The 20,164-nt window shown below is 52.5% G+C and overlaps 1 protein-coding gene and 1 long non-coding RNA gene across 4 annotated transcripts in view; one reads left to right on the top strand and one right to left on the bottom strand.

Moving 5' to 3' along the window:
* LOC132534859 (uncharacterized) overlaps positions 1–7,408 on the bottom strand; it is a 538,114-nt gene extending 530,706 nt beyond the window's left edge. Inside the window, exon 1 of the long non-coding RNA XR_009546598.1 lies at positions 7,227–7,408. This is a non-coding gene — a long non-coding RNA (uncharacterized LOC132534859). The remainder of the gene's footprint in view (positions 1–7,226) is intronic.
* On the top strand, positions 5,498–20,034 carry NR2F2 (nuclear receptor subfamily 2 group F member 2). 3 transcript variants are annotated; one of them, XM_007518379.3, is made up of 3 exons: positions 5,498–6,234; positions 14,944–15,471; positions 18,526–20,034. In XM_007518379.3, exons 1-3 carry the CDS (start codon positions 6,192–6,194, stop codon positions 18,798–18,800), a joined length of 846 nt encoding a protein of 281 aa, XP_007518441.1. In that variant the 5' UTR covers positions 5,498–6,191; the 3' UTR covers positions 18,801–20,034. The 3 variants fall into 3 exon arrangements, with proteins under 3 accessions (XP_007518441.1, XP_007518294.1, XP_060035321.1); XM_007518232.3 differs by lacking the exon at positions 5,498–6,234 and adding an exon at positions 11,845–13,108; XM_060179338.1 differs by lacking the exon at positions 5,498–6,234 and adding an exon at positions 14,522–14,794.
* The last annotated feature ends 130 nt before the right edge of the window (positions 20,035–20,164 follow it).

Genomic DNA, 20,164 nt, shown 5'->3' with positions numbered 1-20,164 from the left:
GAGAGAGAGAGAGAGAGAGAGAATTTCCCCCACCACCATCCAATACCACCCAGGATTTTGTGGCTTTCATTTGGCTAATGACTAAAGTTCTGAGTAAGCTTTGACTTAAATGAAAGAAGGTCAAATATTTGTTGGTTTGGGGGAGTATTACTGTTTGTTGCTGCAAATATATATAAATATATATTTATATATATAAATATATACATTTATATATAATATATATTTATATATAATATATATATAGCTATATATTGCTGCATACATGGTAGAAATATCTTGTAAGTGAAAGGAGGGTGGGGGCCAGCCAGTTTCATGGAAGGAACTATTCCCCCCCCACACACACACACACATTGTGTTTTCTTATTCCCTAAAGCCTATGCCCATGGAGCGAGCTTTGTCTCTTTGAATGGAAACCTGCACCAACAGGAGGTGGGTGGGCAGGGGAGGGGTAGGGATGGGCCACTCTAGGGCAGAGCACACATCCCTGGCCCTTGCTCACACCCTCCCAGGATCCCACCCTGCCTCCTGCCTACAGCTCCTTCAGTGTATTAGGGTCATTAACCTTCTTGCTCCAGCCAAGAGCAGGAAGGGTTAATGGAGACCCGGCTCTGTCACACCCTGGCCCAGGTCAGCTCCAAGCTGCCCAGAGCGGCAGGAATCAGAGAGTGACCCCCGGAGGACCTCCAGGAGCACAAGTTGTCTCACACCTGAATACATCCTTCTAATCTACCGGGATTCAGATTAAGGGGGGGGGGACTTTTTTTCCCTGCCTTCTAGAATATAGTTCCTTCGACCTATACCCGTGTTTATTCCCTACTGCTAGGGTGGCCTGAACTGAACCCCTTCCAGCTGCCTGGAAAATAAGACCCCTGAAGGAGAGGAAGAGAAAGCATCCGGATGGATAGATGAGGAGATAGGTGAATGAATAAATAGATGAAGAAGGAAGGAAGGAGAGAAAGAAAAAGAGAGAGAGAGAGAAAAGAAGGAAGGAAGGAAGGAAGGAAGGAAGGAAGGAGAAGAAAGAAAGAAAGAAAGAAAGAAAGAAAGAAAGAAAGAAAAAGAAAGAAAGAAAGGAGGACAGTAACCCATCCGTTTCTTAGGAAAGTTTTCAGGCAAAGGTCAGGACCGGGCAGAGGAAGAAAGAGCGAAAAAGATTACCCCGAATTCCACACCTTTGGCCCCTTCTTACACCCCGAAAAAAAATGCCTTCTGAATGATTTGCGGTGATCCCCAACCCCTAGGTTGGCTGTCAGTAGCGTCACACCCAGCTTCCGGAAGGGAAATGTCATTTGCGCGAACCCCATTCGGGCTGCTGGCTTTGGGTTGGGGAGTAGGGTGTCCTCGCCTCTCTGACCAGCTGTCCCCCAAAACCAGCCCTGTGGGCTCCTGCGCCCCTCCTCCCATTAGGGGCCCCGAGACCGCGCTCCAGCCGCGGTTCTGTGGCTCTCAAGACGCCCCTCATTTTGATTCCCGCCCGGAGAGAAGTGGGACCCCCTGAGGTTCCGTGGGTACCTGCACCCCACCTGTTTTTGCTCGTCCCTGTTTTGCTCCTCGGCCTCACACCTGCCCGCGGCCGCGAACCAGTGGTCTCCTAGCTCTGCGCTTCCCAGCGGGGCCGCCCCAGGACACTGGCTGGGCGGCAGGGAGAGGCTGCTTTGGGCGCAGAGTGCAGTTGGAAACATGAAAGAGACCACAGGGGTGGAGGAGGACCCCGCAGAAAGTTTGGGGTGTAGCGGGTGGAGCCCTCCACACCGGAATGCTTAGGGGTGAGGAAGAGAAGGAGGGTGAAAAAAGGAAAGGGGGGGTTAACAGTTTAACCCCGGGAGACTGCCTGCAGAGATTGCAATGGGGGGGCGGTGTCTGGGAGCCCCTCGCTTCGTGGAACCCCGAGTCTGCCCAGGGTCAGCGGCCCGGCGCACCCCGATGCTTGTCCTGTCGAGCAGGGCGGCGCGCAGGCCTGCACCCCAGGGTACCCCGGCGGTGGCCTATCGCCTCCACCGCCACCACCACCACCACCCCCTTTTTTTTTTATCAGCTTCGCCAAATCCCTACCACCTCGGGGCTCCTAATCACTCCGTATCGATTTCCCTAACTCTTTTCATCCCCTGGAAGACACATCTTAAACCACTCCAGGCCGGGGTGTGCTCCGGTCTTTCTCCGTGCTAATCAAATGATTGAGCCGGTTCCCCGCGCTCGCCTGGCCCGGAGGAGCCGGGTCTCCCCGGCTCTCTCTCTCTCTCTCTCTCTCTCTGTGTGTGTGTGTGTGTGTGTGTGTGTGTGTGTGTGTGTGTGTGTGTGTGTGTGTTCAGCAAATATTTAGTGCGGTGACATCCTCTACTCAGTTGCCGATCGATCCCGGGGACCCGCCAAGAGGGGCGTGCGCCCAGGCCACCCCAAGTGCTCATCCTCTGTATACCCCATCTAGCACACAACCCCCCCCCGCTACTCCCTACCCCCCCCCCCCCGCCGGCCATCCGGCCTCTGATTTACGGCCTCTGTCGCCTGCTGAGGGGGCCCAGAGAGCTCCCGGAAAATTGGCCTTGACACCTTTTCCCCTCCTGCTATTCCGCCACCTCCCCAGGGCGTTCACTGTCATCCCTGGGTCCACGTCCCTCCCCCTCTCCAAACCCGGGTGCACCCGTCCTGCCCTACACTTCCATCTGGGGGGGGGGGTTCCCATCACTTTTGGGACACGAACACACACACAGACACACACCCCGCATGCCCTAGCCCACCCCCTCCCCACCAAAGTCCAAGGGTTTCGTCCTATTCCTGCAACAGGAGTGCCTGCCCTCTGCAGAGTGGGGTTAACATTGGGGTGGGGGTGTCCTCGAAGCCCCTCTTGCCCTGGGTGGCCTGGGGTGGAAACCTCACTTTTCTGGCCATTGCCTTGGGGTTCCCATTTCCACAGAAGTCCAAAGGCACCAGTGGGGGCGGGGGTGCTGGGGAGGAAATTGGGGTGTAGAGTTGCCCTGATGGTGGCCAACCTGGAGGCCTTGGTTGTGATCCGCTCTGACCCCTGGGGCTCCATATCTCTCCTGGCCTTCACTCTATGCCCAGATTACAGGTTCAGCCCACCCCCCAGACCTGGGGGACACCCCAGCTTCAGAACCCCCCACCTCAGCACACACACATACACACACACACACACACACACACACATATCTCTTCTGTAGGCCCTGCCATTTTAGGACCAGCCAGGAACAGAAGGATGTGGTGGGGCTCCTGCCTTCTGGGTTCAGGGCCATGAGCCTGCGGGGCACCAAGCTGAGGCCACCAAGTTGGCCACCTGTTATAACAGGGGCCGGTGCCCCCCACCCCCCACACCTGGACAGGGCCTAAGCAGCCCCCCTTGTGGGCGTACACACCTCCCTGCCTTGGCCTTTGTTACCCCCCCCCAACACACACACATGGATTTCACGGGGCTCGTCTTATCTGCAGACTCTTCCTCTTAGTGCATACTTAATTGGCCAGCCTTAACCGTCCATATCAAACAATTTAATTAGGGTGCTGTCTTGCTTTTCGGAGCAAAGGGAGGGAAAGGAGAAAGAGAGAAAGCCAGAGAGAGAAGAAGGAGGAGGAGGAAAAAAAAAAAATCTCTGCCCAGTGCTTATTGTATTTAGCACCAATATGGGCAGAAAATGTAGCACAAGTTTTTGGTTGAAAGAGCCCCTCTGTGGCCATTGAAGGGCGTTGATCCGAAAAGACAGAAAGGACAAGGAAAATCGATTTGTAGCGACCCTCTCTGTCCCTTTCACACCATTCAGAAACCCCATTCCTTCTAAAACAAAGCCCAGTGCCTTGGGAATTCTCAGGGGAAAGAGGACTCCAATCCCACAAGTCTAGAGCACTTTTGAAGGAAGAAAAAAAAAACACCTCAAATTTGCCTTGAAAGTGTGTGTGGGGGGGGTCAATTTGAGTTGTGCCCCACACACACACCACCACCACCACCACCCTGTTTGGGCTGCTTCCACAGGCTTCATCCCTGAAGTGCCTGACCCAGTGGTCCACCGGTTCCATACTTCCCAAGCGGGAACAGTACCCCGTTTTAGGGGTAGTGCAGCCCTCACCTTTGACCCTCAGGATGGGATAACTCCAGCCTGAGTGAAAACCAAACAAGACATTCTCTCTGGCTTCCCCCCAATGCAAAGAAACTAGTTCTAGGTGAGTGGCCTAAGTCACCTTGCCCCCAATTATCACCTCCACCCTCAACTTTTTTTTCCCACTTCTTCTTCTCTTACTTCTCCTTTCTTTACAATGAACTACCCAGGCCATTTAACTAGAAAAGGGGACCTGAGTTGCCACTGGGTGGTGGTGAGGTGTCTCCTATTGGAGACCCTGGAATGTCAGGCTAAGTGACAGGTGGTCTTCTTAAGCCTCCAGGGAAGGAGAGGGCAGAAGAAAGAGAAGAGAAGACAGGACTGGGCTGGGGAGAGAAGCCTAGCTGCTATCACCTTACCTGCCCTCACTAAGCCAGGACCCCCTACACCTTCAACTTCCCTCCACCTTCTGCTGGGGCTCAAAAGGGCAGGGGGAATGAAAGGAAGGGGGTACCCCCACCCCATTACACAAGTGACCTCCTTCCTTTAAGAATGAATTCACCACCTCCCCTGAGGAATCTCACTCTCCATCCCACTGGGTGTAACTGATGAGACAAACCACAAGAAAAAAAAAAAAAAACTTCTGGAGCCCATATTTATGGCATTAATGAATTGTTAAAAAAAGATTTACACTTCTTATGATCAATATTCTGAGTTATTTCCCTCAAAGTATATAATTACAGTGTCTTCCGAGTTTTTCATCATTGTTTGAGGTGGCAAAACCATTTGTAATTTTCATTAGCCAGTAAACATGTAATTAACATTCAGCACTGTGTTTAACTTAATTCCTGTTTAAGACAAGGACAAGAAGCAGCCCAAGAGCGTTAGTTTCATTTGTCAAGTCTGACATACATCTTACCATAACAGTTTCCTAAAATAAAAGATCCATGTTTCCCCATTATTCTTCTCTTATAACAAAACAAAAATATCCATTAGTTAAAACTGCATTAAACTGCACGAGGCAGCTGAGTTTATACTCAATTTCTGCTAGTTTCTGTATTCCAGTTTCCTTTATTGGGGGGGGGGTTCCTGGAAAGGAGGAGAGTGAATTCAGCATTCATTATGTAAAGACAGAAAATGGGGAACCCCTCCCCTTAAAGAGATGGGTTTCCTCTTCAGGAAAGTTCTGGATTGGGGAGGTGGGCGAGAAACACTACTAATCTACAGGGGAGAATGAAAAATCACTTTTGGGGGGGTGTCTGGAGTTAAAAGCAGAAAATGAGGATTCCAACAGATTCCCAGGGAAAAAAAATGTTGCCCTCCTGTTTCAAGTTCTATCTTTGATCCAGGGCTAAGGGAGCCTTCCTGCCAGTCTTGAAGTCTGCAGCTTTTTCCCCCTCCTCTCCCGCCTCTTTTTTTTTTTTTTCCAACATGCTTTGGGATTAGCCACCATCCTTCTCGACCCCAAACAGTGGAATTTGGCTGTGCCTTGGGTCTCCCTGCTTTGCAATCAATATCACCCATACTTGTTGGCAGTTTTGTTTTTTTTTTCCCTCCCTTCCCTGCTAAGGCAGAGAGCCCTTTGGGGCTCTAGCAGCCTCCCGACTAAACTCATTAAGTTGGGAGATTCTTTTTTTTTTTTTTTTCCTTCTTTCCCCTTTCAATTGGACGGGTGTTTTGAAAGTCTCCTCTTTCCTTCCAGCCCCAAACAAGGTGTAACAACGCACTCTTCCTTCTAAGGAATGAGATGAGAGACAAGGATCACTCCAGACATCTACCTACGGTTTGGGGTTTTTTTTCTTAAAGGCGAGGCTTGCATTCCTCAGCGATGTACAAAGCTCCCTGAAACCTCGTCTCTCTGTAAAGTTAGTGCGCTGCACTGAGCAAGTCTGTGAGCCAGCACCCACTACCCGGGGAAACACTTCCTTGACGTGGATGATTCCTCCCCTCACCTTTCCTCCTCTTCCCTGCAGGCTAGTGCCTACTTTTTTTTTTTTTCCTTTCTTTTATCAGTTTGCACAATCGCTTAGATAAACACCGAGGAGGAGATTCTCTGTAATTATCAAAAGACATAGCTTTTCAGGGGGCCAACAAAGCATTGCTCTCACCCGACAAACTACAGGAGAGTTATTTTCCAGTTTTAGAAGGAAGATGCAAGCAGTCTGGGACCTTGAACAAGGCAAATATGGTTTTGGTATGTTTACTTACAGTATATATATATATATGTGTGTGTGTGTGTGTATATATATATATTTTATTATTTTTCTCCTCTCTCTTCTCTCTGTCCTCTCACTTTCTTCCTTGTGCAGTGTGGGGTTGGAAAGGAGGGGTGACTTGGTTTTTTTCTTTCAGAAAATCGGTTTGTCTGCACTGCCTTGGACTGTGGTTTAAGGGGGGCTCCAGGAGGGGGGGGCAAGTCAATTCATCGCATTGCCATATTTTATTACATGTGTGTGGCAGGAGAGGGGGTGGAGAGGGATAGTAAGGGGGGAATATGATTGCAAAGCTGCCAAAATATGATTAAACCAGCACGTAAAGACTGCGGAGCCTCCCGTCGCCTGGTTCCCAGTCTCCTCGAACTCATTGCCTTGCATGGAACCAAGCAAAAACACCGAGGCCAGGGGAAGCCTGGTTATTTCCCAGCTGTGGATGACTTGGCTTGCGATCGGTCTCTGAATTTGACTGCTCTGATCTGCATCTGTGCATTTTTTTTTCTCCTTTTTGCAACCTTGTGCAACTGACAGCTAGCAGCGGGACAGGGAAGGGAGCGAGGGAATACAGAGAGAAACCCTGCGCCCCCGAGCCCTGGGCCCTGGCTCCTCCGGGGAGGGAGGCGGGCGGGCGTGCGCCCGGGACGACTAGAGGGGAGAGCCGAGACCAGCAGGGTACTCACCATCGGGCGGCGGGGCGGCGGGGCGGCGGGCTCTCAGCTCCGGCAGCCATCCTGTGCTCTGCCCACGACATTCAGGGAACCATGCCTCATTTTTCAAAAGCCAGCGAGAGACACAACAGAGACAGAGAAAAAGGAAAATAAGAGAGAGAGAGAGAGAGAAGGAAAAAAAGAGCAAGACAGAGAGAGAGGGAGGGAGGGAGTGAGGGAGGGAGAGAGAGAGAGAGAGAGAGGAGGGGTGAGGGGAGATGCATATAAACCCAGTTCAGAAAAAAAAAAAAAAAAACAACCATCACCTCTTTCTGCCAGTGACTCACAGAAGCGCAGAGGTGGTGAGATCCAGTCCGGTCCAACCAAGTCAGAGCCAATTAATTTTTACATCCTGGAGAATCATTCCGATTAAAATGGACAGAAGTTTCCTTCTTGCCTATGCCCACCGCCGTGAGCCCCCAAGTCCTTCCCCTTTAAGAGCTCCTTGTCTCTTAAAGTTGGATTTTCGGCAGTGAGGACTCTTACACTAGAGGGCAGCCAGATACTATGCTAGCTCCAATCTTAAGCAATTTTTTCCCTCCCAGCATATGCTCTGATTTAGCACTGTAAATTTTTCAGAGGACCCAACTCTGACAGCCCCTGGTGATTTTCAAAGTACCACAAGCCAGTGGTTAAAAATTGCATTGACTTGGAAGTTCAGAGGGACACAATGGAAGTCGCTCTCCCTATTCAGGGAGCTCCAGTGCGTTGGGAGAGAAAAACACACACCAACTACATTGGGGGGTGGAAGGGGGGATGTGAAGGGATTCAATGAATCCTGGAGGATGGAGCTGGTTTCCACAGAGTTCAGAGTTAAACTGGGCATTTGCTGGGGTCTGCGTTCATATTGTGGTTTAATTTGTTGAGAATTACAGCCACCAGGCCGCTGGCTACAAGAAAAAATCATACTCCTGGGTGGGTTTTCTTTTTCTTTTTCTTTTATTTCTTTTCTCTCTCTCCTCTTCTCCCTCCACTGTAAATGTTTTTCTAACTTTCTCCAGCCAATTTAAAGTTTTCCATTCCTCTTATTAAAATAAGTTTACATCTGTAACCAGAGATTGGGCTTTTTTTTTTTTTTTTTTAAGCAGCAACATACTGGAACTTTCATTATGTAGTCTTGGAACTATTTTATTTTAGCATCTCTGATTATTAGTTTATTTTTAGCATCTCTGGGGGGAAAGACATTTGCAAATACTTCCCTCCTTCAAAATCTTACCCTGAAGTCCTCTCTTCAACTTTGCAATAAAATCAAGTACACTTTATACTGTATGTGTGTAGGTATATTGTATATATATATATACATATATACATATATGCATATACACTGCTTAATACATCCTTATAACTGAATAAACTCTAAAACACAGTGAGACACCTTAGAGTCTCTGGTGGCCCGGTAGCCCTGTGACCGCCTGCCTAGCAGCTTCCAGTTTCGTAAAAGATGGCTGCGAAATTCTTTCTTTTACATCTGAGGGCATCAGAGAGAAAGCTTGAAATGTCCCAAATGTCCAAGTGAACTAGAGACACTCTTCTGCCATAACTACCCCCTTCTGCACATTTTTATAAGGTGATCTTGTGATAGAAGTGTCTGCACTCAAGAAGCAAGATGAAAATTTCCCTATCATCAATTATTCTCATTTTCTATGAACTTTAGATTGGGGATGACCAGAAGATGCCCTGTCTCAATCGTAGCACTCCTACATCTCTGCTGACTTGCCCACCCCCCCTCGCATTTTTGTAGCCTTCAGGAATTTCTTTGAAGCATAAAAGTTGAAGGGGGTATTGTCTGAAATGAATCCCCCCCCCATCTTTCTTGTCCTCTTTAAGAGGAAGTTAAATTGTGTCTTTAATCAACCTGCAATTCTCAGCCTGGCTTCACTCTGTAGCAATCTCATTACACACTAGGTTTATGATAGTTTAGTGTCTACTATAAGATTCTTTTTCTTTCTTTCTTTTTTTTACAATGTCCACATTATGCCTGCACCTGCGGCATTAGTGAAATATGTGATCTCAGTGGAGAAAGGATGAGGACTAAGGAAGTTTGAGGTATAAAGGGTAAAGAGGACCTTGCCTTAACTAAAAACTAATTTCTATCTACCCGTATGCATCTTGGCTTAGTCCCCTACCTTGTCCTCTGCTCTTGTGTGAAAAATGCAAAGTGCAACCTACACATGCCAATATATGAATGATTTCCCTTTAAAAAAAAAAAAAAAAAACATTGCACCTTGGTTGAATTTTTTTTTCTTCAAACCATTGAGGGTCCTCGCCCGTGGTCACTCATTCATTCTTTTTCTGTGTTCATGATTCCTGAAGCTTTTTGTGGAATCACAAATCTGGCTGGCTTGCCAGTTTACAGATTTTTCTTGGTACAAAATGTGTGTGTGTTTCTATCTATAAACATGGGAAAATCATAATCCACCAAGTTGTCACAGTCAAGCCGAAAGGCTACTGCTTTGGCATATAGTCTGTTCCAGAGTGGGGTGGGGTGTGATTTTAAGATGTTTGCTCTTGAATATCCAGAGACACAAGTCTAGGGATGATTTTTCCCCCTTTAGCACATCAAGGCCAGTAGCATCAGCGGTGAAGTTGTGTTTATTGTGCAGGATATCTTGGGGTTCTTTTTTGGGAGGGGTAGACTATATATGGCTTGTATGTGGTTCCTGTGAGTTTTACTGGTATTCGTCCCAGTTTGGGGGTAGAGTCTCTGGGTGTGTTTTTTCATGACTATATCAATGCTTTAAAGGAACTTAGGGAACAATGAAGTTCTTCCTCGACTGCTCTATGTCCTAGAAGCTCGGTAGCAGAAGTCTTTGTCTGTGTACATTGACAAATGTGTATCTGATACATGTGAGTGTACATATGTGTTCAGAGGGGGTGCACAAGGACGACTTGGGGTCTGACTCTGCTTGTCCATCAGCGTAAGAAAAGGTCCCCCCCCCAACACCCGTCCCCGCGGTTGGGTGTATGGCAGGACCCTGCACCCACCAGAGAGGATAAAGTTGAGAGGGAGGGGGGAAAAAAAAGAATGTGAATTGCATCATGACAATGAGATGAAGTCTTCGTCTGCTTCTCAGTATCTGAGATGCTTGATTTGAGCAATGACAATGTCAAGCCATATATCCTGAAGAGGTAAAAAAAAAAAAAAAAAAAAAGCTAAGCTTAGGAGGAGAAAGCAGACTCACAGAACGGCGTGTATTGTTCCTCTCTAAAAGAAAAGGAAAAGAAAAAAAAAAAGGAAAGAAGAAGGAAAAAAAAAAGAGCCACCAAGCCAAAGCAAGTGGCCAAAGTTGATTAAGAGAAGAGGGTCTCGCGCCGCCCCCGGGGGCGGGGGGGGGGAGGAAGGTTGCATGAAATCTTTCCTTTGGGAAGAAAAAGAAATTTGCAAAAAGTGCCCCCTGGGCGCCCTCTGGCCTCCCCCTGCAGCTCGGAGCCCCGTGCAGGGAAGCGGGTGACTTTCTCTTCTCCCGGCCCGGCGGGCACAGAGGTGCACGGGGAGTCCCGGCTGGTGCGCGGCTGCGGCGGGCGGCGCCAAGTTGCGGCTGGTTCCCCGAGTCCCCGGCCGCCGCCGCCGCCTGCAAGCGGAGCCTTTAAGAGGCGGCTGTGTGTGAGCGCCCGCCTCGCTCCGAGCCCCGCAGCCGCAGCCGCCGGCCTCCGGCCGCCGGGGCGAGAACCTGCCTGGCCTGGGGGGCGCCGAGAGCTCGGGGGGCCGCGCGCACCGGCCGCCGCGGGGGCCCATCCCCCGCCCCGCCCCCCGCGCGCCCCCCGCGCGCCCCCCTCGGCCGCCGCCGCCGCCGCCGCCGCCGCCGCGCTGCGCCTCCCGCTTGCTTTCTCCGCCGACTCGCACTAGGACCCGGCTGCGCACGCGCGCGCCGCCATGGCGGGGGCTCCTCCAAGCTCCAACCAATCAGAGCGAGGGGGCGGCGCGCGCGCGCCGGGGCCCAGGCCAACCCCAGCGGCTGCCTTATAAGGCTCTTGGTCGCCATGGCAACGTGCGCTAAGTTGCAGCAGTCGTGTCAAAGTTCACTATATAGAGAGCTCAGTGAGCTGATCGCGGAGAAGCCACTTCTGCCAGCCCCGGCGCCTATAAATCGCATTCCCTCCCGCGCCCCCCTTTTTAGCATATTTGATCACTTTGATTCTCTGTTCTTTTCTCTCTCTCTCTGCGGTGTGTGTGTGTGTGTGCGTGTGTGTGTGCGTGTGTGCACGCGTGTGTGTTTTCTTCTTCTCTTCCTTTCCCCGAGTTGCCTCTTTTCTCCGGGGCGCCGGGGCTGCTTTGCTTTTTTTTTTTTTTGCATTTTTTTTTTTTACTCTTCCTACCACTCTGTGTGTGTGTGTGTGTGTGTGTGTGTGTGTGTGTGTCTCTTTCATTCTTCCTCTTCTCCCCGCGTGTGCACGCGTCTCTGTCTCTTTCCCTCCCGTGCACGGAGGATGTGCTTCTAGGTGGTGCTCTGCCCTCCTCTGTGTGTCTGTCTGTCCGTCCGTCTGTCTGTGTCATTGCAACAGCCGCCCCCCCCCCCGCCCGCACCCGGCCGCGGGCGAGTGGACTGTTTCCCTTATGTGCATGCGGCGGCGGCTCCGGCAGCAGCAGCAGCAGCAGCAGCAGCGGCTCCGGCGGCGGCTCCAGCGGCAGCAGCGGCGGCTCCAGTGGCAGCGGCGGCGCTAGACTCGGCGGAGGCGGCGGCCTCCCTCCGGCGGAGCGGGCGGGCGGGCGGCGGCTGCGGGGCGGCCCGGGAGCCAGCGCGGCGCACGGCCCCGGGAGGAGGGGGCGGCGGCGGCACCCCGGGGCGGGAGGAGGCGGCGGCCCAGCGCCGGGAAGACGCCGCACAGCGCCCGACGAGGATCACTTTCATGCTGATTCCCCCGGACCCGGGCAGCGCTCCGGCCACCACCCCTGCGCGGGCCGCCGGCCTCCGCCCCGGCCTGCCCGGCGCCTGCGAGCTGCGAGTCGTCCCGATTTCCATGGCTTTCCTGAATGGCTGACTGTGGGCTGCCCTGGACTTGGCCCCCGGACAGTCGCCTCTCCTCCTCCTCTTCCTCCTCCTCCTTCTCCTTCTCCTCCTCCTCCTCTTCCTCCTCCTTCCCCCCCTCCTTCTCCTTCTCCTCCTCCTCCTCTTCCTCCTCCTCCTTCAACTCCTCGGCTGCACACCAGCTCAGAGCGAGCGAGTGAACCAGAGAGAGGGAGAGGAAGAGAGTGAAATCTTTGGAGAGATTTTTTTTTTTTTGCCTCCTACTTCTATCTTGAAGCCAGACAATCGACTTGCAGCTCTCTTCTTTCTCTCTCTCTCTCTCTCTTTCCACACTCTCGCTGCGCCCTCTCTCTGTCTCCCCCCCTCACCCCATCCACCCCTTGACCCCTTTCCCTTCCTCTCCGGGCGGAAAGCCCCCTCCCCTCCCCACCTCCTCATTGCCCCTCACCCCCAGAAACCAAGCAAAGCTGAGCCGAGGGGAGCAAACAAAACAAACACACCCGGCCCGACCAGCCAAGCGCCAAAACTTTGCAAAAGCAGCACCAACACAGGACAAACTCACCCACCGCCACCCACCAGCCCCCCGAGCCAGCCCGGCCGCCCTCCCGCGCACCCTCCTCCTCCTCCTCCTTCTCCTCCTCGCACACACAAAAGGCGGCGCGCCGGAGCCCGGGAGCCGGGAGCCGCCGCCGCCCGCAGCCCCGGGGAGCAGCGAGTCGGGACGCGGCCCCCCATAGATATGGCAATGGTAGTCAGCACGTGGCGCGACCCCCAGGACGAAGTGCCCGGCTCGCAGGGCAGCCAGGCCTCGCAGGCACCACCCGTGCCCGGCCCGCCGCCCGGAGCCCCGCACACACCGCAGACGCCCGGCCAGGGGGGCCCGGCCAGCACCCCGGCCCAGACGGCGGCCGGCGGCCAGGGCGGCCCGGGAGGCCCCGCAGGAGACAAGCAGCAGCAGCAGCAGCACATCGAGTGCGTGGTGTGCGGGGACAAGTCGAGCGGGAAGCACTATGGCCAGTTCACGTGCGAGGGCTGCAAGAGCTTCTTCAAGCGCAGCGTACGGAGGAATCTGAGCTACACGTGCCGTGCCAACCGGAACTGTCCCATCGACCAGCACCACCGCAACCAGTGCCAGTACTGCCGCCTCAAAAAGTGCCTCAAAGTGGGCATGAGACGGGAAGGTATCGGCCTTTCATTTCTCCTCCTCCTCCTCCCTTACCCCCACCTCGCCTGGGGTCCCAGGGCCCGGGGTGCGTGTGGCTGGAGCCTGGTCCAGCTAAGGACGCTGAAGACCACCCCCCCCCCTGGGCGCCCCCCCTCCCCATCACCATCAGCACCGGCAGCTTTTCTTCTCTGCACTGCAGCTGAATGGAGTGGGGAGGGGGTGTCTCATAGCAGTTAGTTCTGCACTGGAACCCAGAACCCCCCCACCCCACCCCCATCCCATGCCCACCCATCTCCTTCTTCCTGCCCCAAATCTGCATGCTGGGGCCCGGCTGGTCGCGACCCCCCCCCACCCCTACACACACACACACACACACACACACACCCCTTCATTCTCTTGCTCTGGGCATTCATGGATCCGGAGCTCACTCTAGAGTCGCCTTTTTCTGCAAAAGAGCCCGAGTGGTTGTGGTGTTTGTGTGGTGGTGGGTTTTTTTTTTAAGCCTGGTTCACTACTCTTGTCTCTCTCTCCTGCTTCTCAGTTTCTCTCTCTCTCCCTTGTTTTTCCTGCATGTTCAACATATGTCCCTCCTCCCCACCCCTCGCCCCAGCCTCCACCCTCTCCAAAAAAAAAAAAAAAAAAATCCCAACCTGAGATTGTACTTTTGTACAGAAGGTTCAAATTACAAATGCCAATTTTCTGCACTTCGCCGTATTAACGCTGCCGCCTGGGCGAGCGAGCCCTCATGTGACCCTCGATGGATTACCATTCTGCTAAAAATAAGAATAATGCTACCTCCGTTGTCCTACTCTTTCTTTCTCTCTCTTTTTTCCTGTTTCCTTTCACTCTTTCACTTTTTTTTTTTCTTAATGTTCCTTCCTCCTTTCACTTTTGCAAGGAGGGGGGAGCGATGGGGCGCGGGGAGCGGGCTGCCAAGGGCCGGGGGCTGGCGCTTTCGCTGGGCGCGAGTCGGGTCTTTGTGGCCGGGAAGCCGCGGGGCGCGGGGCCGGGTCGGGCCGATGGCGCGGGGCGCGGGGCGCGGGCTCCGGGCCGGCGGGGCCGAGTGATCGCAGGGCTCTCTTTGTGTTTCCGCGACCTCGACTCCTCCGGGGCCGGCTGCCGGGAACCGCGGGAGCCCGGGCCGCTCCGCCTCGCCCGGAGCCTCCCAGGCCCAGCCGGGCTGCGCCGGCGCCGGCCGCCTAGCTCCCCGCCCTCCCGTATCCCCCGCGCCGCCGCCGGCCTCCTCCTCTCCGCCTCCCGCTCGTTCGCTCGCTCGGTCTCTCTCCCCGCTGGCATCCGGAGCCCGCGGCCGCTCCGCTGGGCTCTGAGCGGGGCTCCCCTTGCCGGGCTTGGTTGCGGGGAGGTGAGGGAGGCTGCCCCCCACCCCGCCAGGGTGGCCTGGGATTCTTCTGGGGGTGAACCGCGGTGTCTTTTGCAAAAGCGTCTGGGCCTCCCAGCCCCCCCCTCGCCAGCAGGCTCTCCTCGCCAGCTCCTTCTCTTCCTCTTCTTCCTCCTCATCTTGCAATCAATAAGATATAGCAGCCGGGTAGCAGGAAAGGAAAATGCCCCTAGAGTGCTCGGGGGACCCCGAGGCCCAGTGGCAGATGCGGGGTGCTGGCCGGCCGAGCCGGCGCGGGCCTGGGAGCCCGGAGTGGCTTCCTGGTGGCGGGAGGTGCGCAGCCGGGCTCCGGGCGGCTCCCAGGTCGGTGGCTTGGGGCAAAAGGGAGGGGGGCGGGGGACGCCCCGCGGGGTCTGAGGAGGAGGAGGGGGGGATGGGGCTATGGAAGCCCTTCCCGGGGAGCCAGCGAGCCCAGGCCCTTGACTAACTGCAGCTCGTCTTGGTCCCCGCAGCCGTGCAGAGAGGCAGGATGCCGCCCACCCAGCCGACCCACGGGCAGTTCGCGCTGACCAACGGAGACCCCCTGAACTGCCACTCGTACCTGTCGGGATATATCTCGCTGCTGCTGCGAGCCGAGCCCTACCCCACGTCGCGCTTCGGCAGCCAGTGCATGCAGCCTAACAACATCATGGGCATTGAAAACATTTGCGAACTGGCCGCCCGGATGCTCTTCAGCGCCGTCGAGTGGGCCCGCAACATCCCCTTCTTCCCGGACCTGCAGATCACCGACCAGGTGGCCCTGCTCCGCCTCACCTGGAGCGAGCTGTTCGTGCTCAACGCGGCCCAGTGCTCCATGCCCCTTCACGTCGCCCCGCTCCTGGCCGCCGCCGGCCTGCACGCCTCGCCCATGTCCGCAGACCGGGTGGTGGCCTTCATGGACCACATACGGATCTTCCAAGAGCAGGTGGAGAAGCTCAAGGCGCTGCACGTTGACTCGGCGGAGTACAGCTGCCTCAAGGCCATAGTCCTGTTCACCTCAGGTAGGAAGGAACCCAGCCCTCGCCCTGTACCAGGACTCCTGGCCCAAGGGGAGCTTGGAAAGCAGCCCCAGAGGGAGGCCAATGTCATCCTTCTTGCACCCCACAGAAGCCAGAGATGGCTTGAGGGTGCACCCCTTGGAGTGGGAGCTTTGTGTATCCTCTGAGCCCCAGCAGGCCCTAACTTAGAGGGAAGAGGGGCTGAAGGAAGGATGCTTGAGACTTAGGCCTCACCTATGCAAGGTCCCTACCCCTCCTAGCAGATTGGGGTGCAAACCCCTGCTTCCTGCCTGAGCCTGAGCCTGGGCCTGCAGAAGCTCCCCAGACCTTGGCCCAGGGCATCCCCCTCCCCATACATGCACTCACTTAGGAATCATCCTGGACAACCTCTGGAGATTCCCCATTGGCACTGGGCACCATCTCTGCAGGGGCAACGTTGGGCTGCCCACTGATGTCCCAGACCAACGCCAATCTGAAGGCAGCAGTGATTGTCCAAGTCATGTTGTGATGACAATAATGCAGACTGCCAGGCAGGCGGGGTGGGGGTGGGGGGGGGCACCTGTCAGGGAAGGGTGAAGAGAGGCCCATCTGAATACTACAGAGTGTGGGCAAGGGGCCTGTGAGACTCTGGCCCAGGCACTGACTCCCAATGATTCTCAAATACCCACCCCCCCACACACACACACCCCAAGTGGATGCCCACCTTGGGCTGGAGTCTAGCCAGGGGATATGAGGGAACCAACATTGAACACACACCTGAAATCAGATTGTTTCGCAGGCAGTGTAACCTGTGTGAGTAATAGATCTAATGTGAATTAACTCTTGGGGCCAAGTGAGTTTGGAAGGTGTCTGGCATTCCATGCTGGGCCACACCTGAGCCTTCTGATGGCCTCCAGGCAGAGTTCAACCTGGCCCAGGTGTGTGGAAATCACCCCCCCCCTCCACATTCCTGTTCTAAGTTGTCAGCTGATCCTTTTGTCACTGCTTCCAGGAGATAGGGGTTTCCTGCTAAGAATAACCCACATGTGGACTCTGGTAGGGCCTGGAGCCCAGTCACTCAGGAAGCTAAGAGACAAACAAAAAGAGCCACCCATCCCTCCTTTATTGTGGAAAAGAAGTGTGGGGACCCAGTCACCCAAGGTTCTGAGTCTGTCATCTCCTGTCTGTTAGGCATTTCTGCTTGGTCACCAAATAGGGATGGGCAACATTCCGCCCCCCCCCCTTCAGTTCTGCTCTTCTTCTCATCTGATCAGTTAGAGGACAGTGAGTGGGCAAAGAAGAGACCTATGCAGATACTGGGGTCTGCTTTCTTATTCATGGAGGGATGGCCGTGGTCTCCCAGAACTAGAATGTTTGACTGACAGAGAGGTACAGGGGTAGGTGCACCCCCCAACCCCATAGCCACTTTCAAGCAGCCCCAACACACACATCCCCATGGCCCATGTCCCCCAGTCCACAGGGAGGGTGGTCTTTAATTTCTCCAAGATCGTTGTCAGCTGTTTGTAGCCTTATCCCTTGTCTTTCTAGGGAAGAAATGCTTGATGCTGTGGGTAGCTTTGTGTGTGTGTCTTTTTTTTTTTTTTAATTTATGACGATTTGCAAAAATGTTGAAGCCTGTGTGGAGAATGCAAATCACCTCACAAAGAGATAAAGGTCCCTGTTATCTGATGGTGGGGGGGTGTGGGGGTGGGAGAGGCCGGCAGCATCTATGCAGAAGGGGGAACTGCAAACAGATCTCGTCATCCTGGCCCTAGACACCTACCTCTGCCTTGGATGGGCATGCAGGATGCCAGGGTGAATATCTCTGTTAAGGCTCCCCAGCCTGCATATGTTCACCCCAGTCTTCTCTGGACAGTCCCCGAAGGTCAGTTCACGACCTGGACTGCCTTCACTGAGAAGCCTCTTATTTCCAAGGCACTTATTGTATTTTCATGTTGGGGGGTGTGTGGAGACGAAGAAACGTCCCCCCACACACACACAGGAGATAATGGTGGGAAGGAGGGGGGATTCTTCTTGGAGGGGCCCAGGGTTTTTTTTTTTTTTTTTTTTTTTAAGAAGGGGGTAGGAGCAAAGGAGAGTGAGAAGAAAAGGGGGGAAAAGAAACAGCTCAAATGAACAGAGAGATCACAGTTTGCATGGCTGCCCTTCAATAGGCTAAACTGACAAGATCAATTTTAAAGGACCACTTAAATCAGTTTCAAAGACTGGAGAAAAATGAGCCGCTCTTTGGGGAGACTCTGAGGCTGGGTCACAGTGGCTGTTACCAGGGGCTGGGCCAGTCAGGTTGTGTCTCTCCTCTCCTCTCCCCTCCTCTCCCCTCCCCTCCTCTCCTCTCCTCTCCTCTCCTCTCCTCTCCTCTCCTCTCCTCTCCTCTCCTCTCCTCTCCTCTCCTCTCCCCTCCTCTCCCCTCCCCTCCTCTCCTCTCCTCTCCTCTCCTCTCCTCTCCCCTCCCCTCCCCTCCCCTCCCCTCCTCTCCTCTCCTCTCCTCTCCTCTCCTCTCCTCTCCTCTCCCCTCCCCTCCCCTCCCTTCCCCTCCCCTCCCCTCCCCTCCTCTCCTCTCCTCTCCTCTCCTCTCCTCTCTCTTCTCCCCTTTTTTCTCCTCTCTTCTCTCATCTTCTCTTCTGTTCTCCAAACCCCCCTCCCATATAATTATAAGCCAAACTTATTTACAGAGGAGGAGGGGGGAGGAGCACTGGCAGTTTTAGTTTCATCTGTTTGCTGACTTGAGCCCAATGCACTTTGCTTGGGCCTCCCTGTGACCAAGCCTGCAGTCAGCACCCTCCCTAACCACCCCCCACACACACACACCATGCACCCAGCTATGCCAGCTGTGTTTTCTTTTCAAGCAACACCCCCAGGACCATCTTAGGCTCACCTCCTCTACCCTCACCCCCACCCCCAAGTTTCCAGTTTAAAGACATCAGCTCCAGTGCTGATTGGGGACAATTTGGCAAGAGAACCCTGTAGCACACCTTAGGCTCAATTCCCCAATCTCTTCATCTGATGACTAAATTCCTTTTTTTATTTTTATTTTTTTTTTTTGAAACTTTCTTCCAGATGCCTGTGGTCTCTCTGATGTAGCCCATGTGGAAAGCTTGCAGGAGAAGTCACAGTGTGCTTTGGAAGAATACGTCAGGAGTCAGTACCCCAACCAACCAACGCGATTCGGAAAGCTATTGCTTCGCCTCCCTTCTCTCCGTACGGTCTCTTCCTCAGTCATAGAGCAATTGTTTTTCGTCCGTTTGGTAGGTAAAACCCCCATCGAAACCCTCATCCGGGATATGTTACTGTCCGGCAGCAGTTTTAACTGGCCGTATATGGCAATCCAATAAATCAATCAATAAAAATAAGAAGGGGGAGCAAAACAGAGAGAAAGAAAAGGCAAAAGACTGGTCTGGTTTGCTTAAATTCCTTCTGTTAAGAAAGGATATTAAAAAAAAAGGATGTTACAAGTTGGCTAAAAGAAGAGAGGGGAAGAGTTTAATGAACTGTGAATTTCAAAAAAAAAAAAAAAGACTGTCAAATGAACTTTTACAGAATGCATTAAAAAAAACTCCTGTGTCGGTCAGAACAACTTGCTACTTATCATTTTTTTTGTATAAAAAGAAAATTAGTCTTTTTCTTTCTTTTTTTTTTGGTAAATTTTTGAAAACTATTGCTAAAAGTGCATTTAAGGAGATTGGAGACAATTAGCAGAATGGAGAAAGTAAGTCTCTCTTTTTTTTTTCCAAATTATTAATTGTCCTGTGTCTATGTACCTCTAGCTGTTCTTTTTTGTACATTTCTGGTTCCAAACCAGTTTATTCTGTGGTTCTATACTAAGTTTTGATATAATCTTGGCTTCTTAAAAACTGTGTATCCTTAAACTATATGTTCTGCAAGAATTAAAACTGAGTCCATGAAAATATCATAGGAAGACATAAAACTTTAAAAAGGCAACTCAGACCTGATGGAAACGCACTTACAAGTGGTGACCAAAAAAAAAAAAATGTTTTTTAGGCGAAGTTGAGCACTCGAATTTGAGAACTGAAGGAACCGCATACAACACTTAACTCCCCCTACCTTACCTCCCCCCCCAAAGACACCAAGACAAACTTAGCTTTTTAAAAATATTTTAAGAAAGAGAATGAACTGTGGGGTTTATTGGCAGCCTAGGAATGTGTCCAAGACACACACTGAGGTTTTGAATAAAAAGTGAACTTTTGTAATTTGAATTGGGTCCCGCTTAGTTCTCGAATTGTTATGAAAATCCTATATCTGTTTGTATATTTGCAAAACCCTTTGTATTATAATTGTTGATATTTTCCCTTTTTAAAAAATATCATTGAAATCAGCATGACAAAATAACACTGTTGGCACTTAATAGGTAACGTGATTGATTCAGTATCTTAGAGTTTACAGTTTGTGTTTTAAAAAAAAAAAACTGAAGGTTTTTTTTTTTAAGTGCAACATTTCTGTATACTGTAAAAGTTATAATAACTGAACTGTTTGGTCGAGTCTTTGTGTGTTATATTCCAAGGAAAATTGAAAGTATTCAGAAATTAAAATATTATTTGATATCTGAAATCTGCTTGGCTGTCCCCACTCACTCACTGTCTTGCCTTCGAAAAAGAGGCCCTTGAGTAAGCTCTTGCTAAGCTGGGCTAGGGGTCTCCATTTGTTTGTTCCCTTTAGTTTGTTCAAAGGTGGACTAGTG

This window comes from Erinaceus europaeus, chromosome 20 (assembly GCF_950295315.1).
Source record: "Erinaceus europaeus chromosome 20, mEriEur2.1, whole genome shotgun sequence".
Taxonomy (NCBI): Eukaryota; Metazoa; Chordata; class Mammalia; order Eulipotyphla; family Erinaceidae; genus Erinaceus; species Erinaceus europaeus.
This window is presented reverse-complemented; position numbering and strand designations above follow the sequence as displayed.